This window comes from Anabas testudineus, chromosome 10, assembly GCF_900324465.2.
Source record: "Anabas testudineus chromosome 10, fAnaTes1.2, whole genome shotgun sequence".
Taxonomy (NCBI): Eukaryota; Metazoa; Chordata; class Actinopteri; order Anabantiformes; family Anabantidae; genus Anabas; species Anabas testudineus.
This window is the reverse complement of record NC_046619.1, coordinates 6,304,894-6,317,010: the sequence shown is the minus strand read 5'-3', so window position 1 is coordinate 6,317,010 and position 12,117 is coordinate 6,304,894. Positions and strand designations below refer to the sequence as shown.

At 41.1% G+C, this 12,117-nt stretch overlaps 1 protein-coding gene across 1 annotated transcript in view; it reads left to right on the top strand.

Moving 5' to 3' along the window:
• tenm1 (teneurin transmembrane protein 1) overlaps positions 1–12,117 on the top strand; it is a 148,856-nt gene that overhangs the window by 111,423 nt on the left and 25,316 nt on the right. Inside the window, exon 22 of the mRNA XM_026357422.1 lies at positions 270–502. Coding sequence (XP_026213207.1) covers positions 270–502 — 233 coding nt within the window. The remainder of the gene's footprint in view (positions 1–269; positions 503–12,117) is intronic.

The window sequence follows — 12,117 nt, the reverse complement described above, 5'->3', positions numbered from 1 at the left end:
TTCCAGAGTCTCTCACAGTGGGATGACCTGATTGCTGCTAAATGACGGTGTTGTTAGTCATGAATACAGAGTAATATCATTTCCCAAACTAGGCCAGTCTTGCTGTGTATGTAACTTCAAACTGCATGCAGTGACATAACAAAGTCAGTTTGTGTAAGAATTTTTTTTTCCAGTTTCCAACAGTTACATACAATTCTATTGTTGTTATATATTTATTTTATTCTTTATAACTTGATTGCCCATTAAAACTATACACTTTTTCTCACTAGCACCAGCCCTGCGCATAAGTACTACCTGGCCATGGACCCAATGGGTGAGGTTCTTTACGTGTCCGACACCAGCAGTCGCAGGGTGTATAGGGTGAGGAACCTTGGGCAGCCAAAAGACCCTTCACGCAACCTGGAGGTAGTGGCCGGGACGGGAGAGCAGTGCCTACCTTTTGACCAGAGCCACTGTGGGGAGGGCAGGAAGGCCACTGAAGCTGCACTCAATAACCCTCGAGGTAGGAGATTAAAGGCACTACATCTGAAAAAAAGTCCAGTTATCACACTCTGCTGCCATGAAAATGAATTACATGTATCATGCCCCCAGGCTAATATATAGAGATGTTTGATCCATACTCATATCAGTTTTATATCATATTTGGCACAGCTAGCAGGAAGACTAGGTTTTTTGGCTAGTTTTTGAAGGTTAGTGGTTTTGTATTGACACAGCTCATTACACATGTCATATTCAATAATTTAATATTTTCCTGACTTCATGACAAAAGATTCAGCCAGTCAGCATGAATGTCACCACATCTTACTATTTCATACTTGACAGAGTGGAGTACTTTCAGTATTAGTATTGAGATTGTCATGGGGCACACAGAAACTATCATGATCTCATAAAAAGTCCCTTTGATAACCACAGAGCTGTATCTGTGAGACGTTGTGTGCTTTGAACAGTGTTCTCCTTGAAGTGTAGTTTTTGAAAAATAGCAATCCATGTGGGAGGTTGTAGGATTTTTATTTTTTTTAACCATATGACGTTGTCGTTTTCATATCTTACACGTTTTATCATGGTTTTATTACCACATCCGTCAACCCAAGCCGATCACAATGCTGTGTTACAAAGATATTGTTATAATCATAGATCATATATCAGTATTTGTACACCCCCCGTGTTGTGTACTTACTGTGAGAGGTCGCTGTGTTTATTGTCAGAAACCTACTTGATTCTTGTCCTTCTTGTCCTGAAAATGTATTTCATTCCAGAATGACTCAACATTATGCTTATATAACAAATGTAGTGAACTAATGTGCATTTTGACAAACAAATAACAATTATAGTAAAAACCTATCGTGGTAAATTGTGTTCTCTAAATTACAGCGCTAACCTTATTTATTAATTAAACTGTTAATGTATATGTAGTATGTGTAGGGGTTTTGAAGGTTAAATGCTGCAGAACTATTGCGTTCCTCTGCTATGGTTTGGCATAACACTATCAGATAAACCCTTCCTTCTAGTACAGTAACTTGTACAATAGCACTCTCATCGTAAGCCTTCAAATATTTTGATATGCCATGCCATTAAAATAATGCCTAATGCTTCAAGGTTCCTACTGTGTTCTGCCACAAAAACCACCCCCCATCACCCCACCAGCGGCCTGTACTGTTGACACCAGCTAGGATGGATTGATGGATTCCTGCTGGTTGTGCCTAATTCTTTTCTCGAACCTGTCATCAGCATTTTTAAATATAAGTAAATTTACCAGGCAACACTAATTTTACTCTTCAGTCATCCCATTTTAATGATTATAATTGTGGGTTAAAGTTACTTTTAAAGGCAATTAAAATAACTTCAAAATAACTAACTGTTGTGTTTATAAAAAGAAAATTGCCTTGTCTGCCAAAATGCTGCTAGATCATAAATGACAGTGAGGCATATTATAGCAGGAAATGTAGAGTGTGACAATAAAGCCAATAATCCAGGCTGCAGTTCATTCAGGTGCTCCTGTTTCAGGCCCCTGACATTATGCATGATGGCTCAGTGTCCTGGCCTGTTAGATAGTGTGCGCCAACAACACAAAATGTGTGCTGTGAAAGACAGATCTGTTGTGGTAGCATTGTGGTCCACAATATACACTGCAAAGCTCCACAGATGGAGCAGTCTGCTCCAACTCCGGGTTGCTCTGCCTTGTTCAAAGAGCCTAATTTGCAAGAATGATAAGAACGTGTCAAGTTCAGTATATAAGATCGGCACAATAGGATCCACAATGGTGTGGGATGAGTGGAGCTATGCTGGCAATTACATCGGGTCACCAAGCTCCACATAGTATTAACAATGATAAAGCCCTTGCTAAATGCAAAAAAGCTAACAGCAGCATGAGGCAGATGTCAGTCAAGCACAGTATGTGCACACCCACACAGTCCTGCCAATTTCACCTGGCTTCCCTTTAACAGGAGTAAATGGCTCTACTCCAGCAGTTCAGTATCCGTCTTCACCACACAAGCTAACCCACAGATGCACAATTTGCAATTTAGAATGTGGCAGGTTCAGTAATTTTAAGAAACTGAGAAAATAGCTGTCCGTGGAAATAAGATAACAATACAGTAATTGTCATGTAAAAAAAAACATATTTGATGTTTTTTATTAAAATGACAATAACAGACTGTCTAATAGGGTAAGCGTGGCTTTCCCTGGCTTACAGGAGAAAATGACATTTGTGGGCGCTAAACTTAGACCAAATATGCCTGTCATATTAAGCTTTTCTAATACAGAGAAGTCTGCAGATTCAGCCCTGATTTTCTCCCAGCTCTAGCCCTGTTAAAGTAATTTGAATTAACGCAAATATAGTTCAGACATTAAGCCCGGAGTGTCGATTTGAATTGGTTAATCATTCTGCACTTACTTCTTAGCTGACAGGAGTGGATTCCAGCCGTGTATCTTTTCTGCTGCTGTACCACATTTCTCTTTGCTTTCTTTGGTTCCACTTGTTAGCTGGAACAAGTCTTGCTGGTCTCTTCTGACTTCTGTCACCAGCAAAGCATTGTAAACCACTGGAAAGCTGAAAATAGGGGAGTTTTTTTTGTTTTGTCCAAGGCACTGTTCTGCAGTAGTAAAGTGCGTCTTTGAAGTGTGTCAACAGTTTAACGGTCTAAAACACTGAAATCAACATTGCTCTAGTGTTGAGACATGAGCAATATTTCATTTAACTGCACCAGCTTACTAACACTCAACTATACGAATATAACTACCACTGCAACATTGCATTTACACTCATTCACTTTCAATATTACACACATTACCTCTGCACATTGTAATGCTCCTTGTCATGTTCTGAAATTAAATGGATTTGTACGCTGTGCTTGTTTTTTTTGTTTTGCCTTTTTGTTTTTTTTTATCAGCACATTTGTATTATTTGTGAAGCTTTATGCTTGTGTGTCTAATATGCTGAACACACATGACAGGATGCTAGTTTTTACGGAAGAGCACTATAAGGTGCATCAGTTGTCTTCCAGAGTTTAAAATGACATATTGTTATGCTTCTAGTTTTTGTCTGGGCTACCACCATGTGTTGAATCATGCAGATATATAGCTGATATCATATAGTGTAGTCTGGGGAAACCATCATGGGAATAGATTGGGCTTGTGCAAACTGCATTTGCACAAAAAAACATATGCTGCCAAGAAGAAGAAATAATCTGTTTACTGCCCTCATCAATCACGCCCACAACTGGCCACCTCTTAGTCCCCAGGTCGTGCAGGAGATTTAGCCACAGGCCTGTCACTCAGGCTACACCCACAGTACTACATGGCCTCACCTGTCAGTCACATTCAGCCTGCACATGCAATGCAGTCTGACACTTGAGGAAGACAGCCAGTAGATAGGCAGCACAATAAACAAATGTAGCATAGAAGTGTCTCCATTTTTCAAATGCCATTGGTCCTAAATACAGTGTAACACCTCATTTTTAATGTCCTTTCTTCCAACTTTCTACTGTAAGTGCATACAGATAGAAGAGGGAAAGAATTATGAAAACGAAAAAGATACAGATGCACAAGAACAACAAGAATGGAGCCGATTCCTGCTGCAAAATAACAGATGATCTGAAGTCTATTATTCTCAGTCTACATGCTCCTCATAGCTTAGAACATGTTGTATCTGCCTTTATACAGTTATAGAATATTCTGTCCCAAGACTCCTCCTGTTCACTCACGGTCAGGTATTTTATACTCTTTGACTCACTGCACTTCACAGACTCTCTTCTGTGGCCATTGTGCTCCGACTAACCAGCTCTTACAAAGGCTCTGGAGATTTCTGCCTGGAGCCCCCTGGTTCCCTGTCATCCATCTGCCACGGCCCACACTCCTCCTCCTTGCACCCTCTTACCAATGGTAATGAGTGGTAGACTTCACAGAGAAATATCTGTCTTGAAGCTGTGGCTGTGTGATTCTCTGGCATTGATCTTATCTTGTGTCCTCTGGTGAGCTCCTTGCACCAAATTAGTGCCTTCCTTCTTTTTTATGGTCCCTCCCTTCCTGCTTTTTCTTCTATCCTTCTTCCTGGTTCATCAATGAATCATCTTTGTGCCCCAGTGTTGACATATCCGCAGTTGTTCTGCTACGACACATAATATTGTTACAACACAGCAAATAGTTGTTAAGTACTAATCCATAATTTTAAATTAGCCAATAGTGTTGCAGCACGACTGAGTACATTGCTGTTGCCCAAGTTTATAGTCTCTCCATAGTTTAAGATGCAGGGATTATGTTGTGTCCTTCAAACACTCACTTATGAATGCAAGATCTGGGGCATTGTTTAGAGTTGGCTCTGCATGTGCTTCTGCAGTCAATTAGCTTGGTAAATAAAAGGCCTTGCTCCATTTAGGATGGATCCCGTGTCTGACATGAAAGAGGCGTCAGTCCCACCGGACCCAACAGCCTTGGCTCACGTCTCTGCACTCCTTCTGTTTACAACATGAAGGGGTACTTTTTCCACATGCATTTGGTGAATAATAGTTGTGTTGGTGTGAAAAATATGTGTGTCTGTATTTGGTAAGAAGAGTTCAGAGAGTGACGCCAGTGATTGAGAGTTTAGTTGTCGGTGTTTGCCATGTGCAGGTCTTATCTATTATTTGTTGACTAGTCCCAGACAGCAAAGCTGACATCCACAGAGAGAGGTGTGTGTGCATATATGTGTGTGTACATGGTAGTGGCAGTGCTTGCAGTGTCAGTCTCTCACTTGGACCCACAGGGGGCAGACTAATGCCCTTATCAGAAGCTGACATGCTGCCACATTTCTCCTGTTGCCCCGTCGGCCTCGCTCTCTCCCCTCTTCTGTCCTCTCCTCCTCTCTTTTCTTTTTGTCTCTTTCTTCTACTCTCTCTCTTCCCCATACAGGCAGACACAGCACATTTGTCCCCATCTCACTCAGTGGCACAGCTGTGAGGCACACCATCAGTGTTGAGATACCACGGCTGCGGTGTAGAATGAAGCAGCAGGGTTTAACTTAGTAACGGTTATTAGCATGTTGAACAGTCAGGGAGTTGAAAAAAAGACACACAGTCAGAAGTAAATATGCTTCACGTGGAACATCACTGCTCGACCACAGACCTCAGACCAGCATAGCCTGGTTTCATACTGTACAGTATCTGTCTTGGCTGGTGGTTAACATATAAGCAGCTTAAGTGAATGAATATCATCACACACTGGGCAACAGTTTCATTTACAGAAATGGCTGAAAACATGGCAGGGTGCATCAGAGCGTTGCCCAGTTTGCTGTGAATCAAGCATTCAGTGCTGTCGGCAAGCCCATACTCAAGCCATTAAGTCAGCAAACACCAGCCTCCTGCTTCTACATCAACAGTGGAGTTATATGAGCGGTAGTGTCCTTTAACTGCAACCACTAACCACTGCAGCCTGTGTTTCACTTTTCTCAAGACTGCCACTTCCCAAACTGTAAATGCTGGCTGCAGCAGGGAAGCTATGAGATCTCCTAGGGCTGTGTTGCCTCTGTGCCAGCTGCTCTGTGTTATAACTTTGGAATGAATATGCCATTGTTATTCTACCTCTGGCTCCCATAGCATTTAGTGCAGAGTGATTGTTGCGTCTCACAAAATGGATGGGGCGGGGGGCGGTGGGGTGGGGGGGATTAAATTGATAGAGAAAAAGAGAGAGCTCAAAACTGAGAGAGAAATAGAGCAAGGGAGAACAAAAATAATATATGAAATTAATGGAGAAAAATGGGGAATGGAGGAAAAGAGAGAAAAAGAGAGTGAATGAAATGGATAAACAGAAAGAGAGAAAGAGGGAGAGAGAGGGAGAGAGAGGGAGAGAGGACTCTGTTTTGGTTCTAAATCCTGCAGCGTGCAGCAGCCCCACACCTCATCTGCATATTAAACTGGCCCTGTGGCTGCCTTTCCTCTCAGAGGGTCAACTATCATTGTTTCTGTTGGTTTAAACAGAGCACTACTTCGCAAAACAAGGGCATCAGATAAGTCTCACTGTGTTTTTAGCTCCAAGATTCAGTTAGTGTGTGCATATGTGTGCACAATTTCTAACAGCCTGCTCCTGTGTTTCATTTTACATTGACCGAGCTTTTGTCTTTGCCTCTGGACATTCCTGCATTAATGATACACACATGAATTAATCACACAGCAAGGCAAACAGCAGCATACTCTATGATAATATAAACTAGAGAGACACTGTTGGGTCATGCTATTTCTTTCCACAGCTTATTTTCTCACTGCAGCATCTATGATAATTAGAGGAGCGGCAGGAGACATGCATCACTGAGCAGCCACAATATGAAGTTCTGCCAGAGCCTCGTTTCTCCCAAAACTAATGCTAAGAATATAGCTGCCAGCAGCAAATCCGGAGGGCCAAGCAAAAGAGCATCAAGCAAAGCTCATTGTGCACAGGTACATTGAGGACTTGTCCAGCCAGTGAGCAATCTTTACATGATTGGGGAAAGAATTGCAGAGATATGGCCCCTGTCCTGTTTGTATATTTACTGTACTGCTAACTTTGTCACAGTCAAACAGTGTGCAGTATGAGAGTGTTCTGACAGAAATGCAGGAACTATTCACTCAGACGTCTGTTCGCCTGTACTCCATTGTGACACATTCAAAGTCAGGTTTGGTAAATGATAAATGCAGAATACTTCTAACTGGCATTCTGTTTTGAACATCTTACACATATAGTGCAGTCCAATAGTTGTAACACCACCAGTGACCTCTAGTCATCCAGTGTTCCAAAGCTAAAGGAAAATAGGACAAATTAGAATGACCCAAATGGTAATTATCTACTGTAGGTGTTTCCTTTTTTATGATAAAATAAAATATTGATATCAATCACTGCACAATGGACCATAGTGACATTTGTGACGTGTCAGCATTTTCATACTTAAAAAGAATTACTTAATTCACAGTTTCATATAAATGCATTCACCTTCAGGTCACAGCTCGACAATCTGGAGGTTGAAATAGACTGGGGTCTCAAGTTTACATCTCCAAAACCCTAAACTGATTGATTGTCTTCTAAAATGGCCTGTATACGCTTTTTTTCTTTGTCTTTTTTTTTTTTTTTTTTTGATGTGGTGATGCTTTTGGCGTGATGACAGGCCCACAAAGCGTTCTGATCTAAACAACAAAACACAGGTTGTACAACACATAAAGAAGAGATTATAGTCTGCACAAGGACATTCTACGAAGCAGCTAACTAAATTACTATGTACATTGTAATCTAAAATCTGTCACATTATTAATTCTCTAATCTGCTAATGATGCCCATCATTTCACTTAAAAGAACTTCCTCCATTCTTTTCTTCACTAAATCTGCTGTGAGTTGGACGGAGTTTGCTCCATTATAGCTCACATAGCTGGCTGTAGAGTGCAGCAACTCTCTCCATTGGAAATAATGAATAATTGCTCTGTGCAATGTCGACTTAAGCTTTTCGTGTGTGACAGCCCTGTAAGAGGTTTATCTGTGCTACAACAAGGTCAGCCTACTTCCTACTGGTCTTTATTTGACTGCCACAAGAAACTTCTTGTTAGGAAATGTAGACATAGGCCATTTAAATGTTCATGCACATGTTGTTATTCTGGTAAAGGAATACTAAATATGATGAGACAGCTCCCTCTAGACAGAACAAGGACTCAAAAGAAGAAAAAAAAAACTATTTCTACAAAATAGTAGCTGAATCCTGGCTCAAATATATCAAACTCTTTACACTGGGGTCTATCTTGACCTGACTCGATGTACTATTGCTTTTACTATTTTGGCATTTTGCTTGCTGATTGAGCAAAGCATTGTGGAGAATAAGCTTACTTTCTATTCATGCATATTATACTTACAGTGTTTCCTAGAGTCCCCAGGTGATTTGGAGCACCACAATGATGTTTATATGGTAAAATGAGAGCGTTCCAACATTGCTGGCCTAAACATACAACATGTTTTTTTACTGGCAGTATGCTGCCAATCCTAATATGAAAAGGTTACGGTTGAAGCCTTCTGTGATCCAGACTCATTGAACAGCATTGCCAGCGCTACAGAGATGTTTCCTTCTAAAATTCTTTGAGTGAGGTTTGACCTTCTAACCAATCAGAGAATTTTAATTATTTCTGCTTTATTAGTAAGCTTTGAATTCTCATTAATGTAATTTCATAACTAAAGATACTTATTGTAGCTTTAAGATTAAATAAGTAGGAAACCAGAGATTTTCATTTTTCCAGAAATTACAGATATACCTATTGGTTGGCATTGTCTAGAACATGTAGGATTGTAAAATACATTTAGAAAAACTAAAGTCAGGGAAGTTTAAGGAAACATTGACATATAAGTTGAACTCTGGCCTGATGGGAGAGCTCAATGTATCATTGTGTTGAACCCACTGTGATGCAATGTTATGTAGGTATGTAAGTTGAAGCTTTATTTTTCACCAGAGTAATGGATAAGATGCTCCTTGGTATACTTTAAAAAACAAGGATCTCTCTCTTAGAAACTAGGTAGTATATGCCCTAATCACCATGCGTCACAGTAGCACTCATAGATATTCTGGAAGGAAATAGTCAGCCTGCTGCCAGGATTTACTAAGGACTAAAGAATATATCGTCAGTGGGGTTAGTAGAGGCAAATTTATGCTGACTTAAAACGAGGCTCTACCTGTAAAACGGCAGCTATTTGAGTAATGCATTAGGTAGAACATTATGCAGACTGACAGCTACCTTGTTTGTAGTCGGAGTGTGTAGGGTAGCTTCAGAGAGATTACTGAAGCTCACTGTGTGTGTAATGAAGCCCTGAGTCAATAAGAGATGCAGGATCAAGGCCAAAGGCTGTGCCCGTGCATCAACTGTGCTACGTTTGTACGAGTCGGTGTGCTTTTGCATGCTTGCTTTTGATTGACAGCCTCTGGGTCCCTGGACCGACTCCGCTTCTCCCAGTGAAGGGACACAGAGTTAGTTATGGGTGCCTTGTTAAAAGTATGTCAGGTTGACAGTGTCAGCGTGATCATGGGAAATGTGACATGCATGTCCCTTTAACTGGTGGAGATGGCCGCTGCTGGCAGCTGGGCTGTCAACCTCCACTGGGAACCTGGCAAGCTGACAGGAGGAGTGGAGCTTTGCCACTGTGGGGGAATAAATTGCATTTACTTGAAGTGAATACCCAACACACACACACAGATATAGAAGCATTTGTCTCGGTCAGGGGGAGGTGCAGAGGGCTCTGATTAGGAGAGAGATAGTGAACTCATGCCCATTCAGGTTGTTTTCACCTTGATTCTTTAAATACACTGACAGAAAGATGAATAAATAGTATAATAAGTGAGAGTGATGGTGGCAGACACAGTTCGGCTTGGCAGTCCAATTGAAACTGCTTGCGTTTGAGTAGTGGGGGGACAGCTGCTGTTATAAGGATGGGAAAACAGAGCCAGTAAATGTTTGCACCTGGGTACCATTATCACCTGCAGCGCTCTGCGAGACCTGTGGAACGACCTCCATCCAAGGAGGCACTCACGCAGTTTCTTTTGGAAAATTTGGAAGAAAAAACGTGAAACGGCTGCAAAGCCAGCTATCAGTGACAGACTGTAGTGAAATTGCCTGTAGCTCAGTCACTCTCTTTGGATGTGGGGAACTTTGTTTGGGTGGAAGCTGCATATACAGATTTAGAATCTTTAATAGTTTAGTGCCTCTTTTCCACTTTTTCGGTCATGAAAACATTTGTTTCCTCCCATCTGATCCCATTTCCTCTTTCTGCCATTGCACAGCTTCTCTGTCTTGTTGTTCTGATGGTGTGTTTGGTAAAAGAGTCTCTATTGATATACCTCCTTGTATTTGTTTGATGTTCTAAACAGTGCTACATAATCTTCAGACGCTCCACACTGATCCAAACCCCTCAGCCTTTCATGGAGCTTTCTAGTCCAAAGCATTTCAATTGCTTTTATAATTGAGTTTGTCTGCTGCCTCTGTGATTGCTTTGGATCTCTCCTTTGCTATCAAACAAGGCAATTACTGCCAAGTCGCATATTTTCACAAAAAAAAAAAAAAAAAAATGTTTATTCGCACAAAAATTAGCATGCAACTATTGCAAAATCTCTTTCCAGTTTTCTGCGCGCTTTCAATGTCTCGCCTCTTGATACATGTGTTGTCGAGAACCACAAGCTCAAAAAAGGCAGCTATCAATAATTAATTAATGCGGGTTAATATGTTAACAAACTTATAGTGGTTGATAATTAGATGAGGCACAGTGTCTGATTCAGACTTAATTACTAAGCCACTGTCTGTTCTGTGGGGCTTTAATGAATAATTAATTACAAGAAGCATGAATTATTTCTGCTTACCAAAGATCTCTCAGAAATACATGCCCGTCCTCGTTTATGGTGCTGTTTTATATTGATTGGTGGCAAGTGTTGGTTTGAGAAAATAAGCGCCATTGGAAACAGCGCCTGTACTGCAGTTCGTAGACACGCATGTCATAGATCACAGAGCAGTGTTCGATGCAGAATTTACAAAAACACGTGTGACACGCAATGTAACTTTTTCTAATTTATTTTTTATATTTTCTTTTTTAATATAAATGCTCAAATACAACACACTCAATGCAAAATCAGTGTAATGCATAGAGGCATTTCACAGTGCTGAAACTGAGTGAACAGGTTTATTTCTTCCCTTTTGTGCACATCAGGCAATCTCAATGTCTTCACAACAGTTGAGTGTGAGTGTGGGTGTGTGCGGGGACTCTTTCTCATCTGCAGACACTCTGATTTCTCCCCTCAATATTTGCATATGCACACAATGTGATTAACTGCCATGCCTTATCTTTTTGCCTAGCTGCTTCACCACATAGCCTACACACACACACATACACACACACACACACACCCACCCACTCTCACAAACCACAACACAGACTTGAACACATTCACATGGGTGTGCATTCACATGTGTTCACATCTTTCACACACGAGCAACATTGTGCGTTCTCAAGGAGAAATGAAAGGGAACTGTAAGCCACACAGCCAGCTAAAGACTCTTTGAAACAGTGTGTTGTTCAGTTTCACTTACAGTTGGACTGTAGCAGTTAGTGAACCCTCTGGGCTTTCCCCAGCTAATATGGTTGACTTTATTTATGGCCAGAGTCCCTCACAGGGGCCAGTTGTGCAGGTGAAACTGTCCATCTGTCTATATCCACTTGTCATTCACACACAGTTACTTTGTACAAAAAAAGCCATGGGCTATAATCAGCTACAGCTAGCATCATTTAGATGCTGTAATAATATGTCAGTCCATATCATTAACACCCACTGAGCCTGGGGATATGGGAGGGCAGATTGAATGACTTACTCCTCAGGCTGCTGGCAATCTCTCTCTCTCTTTCTCTCTCTCTCTCTGTGAGTCTGTGCGTGTGTGTACGACTCACCTATGTTTGCACATGTATTGCGGTTGTGTGGGTGTATGAAAGTTTTCACGTACAAATGGAACTTCCATATATGCACTCACGCTTTCACCTCTTTAAAAGTCTTTGCCTTGCAGAATTTGGCAAGATTTTGTACTTAGGCGGTTGTTTCACTAGCTGACAGACAATGATGTGGTTGTTTTCTGTACAATTTTACAATGCTTCATGCTTTCATCCATA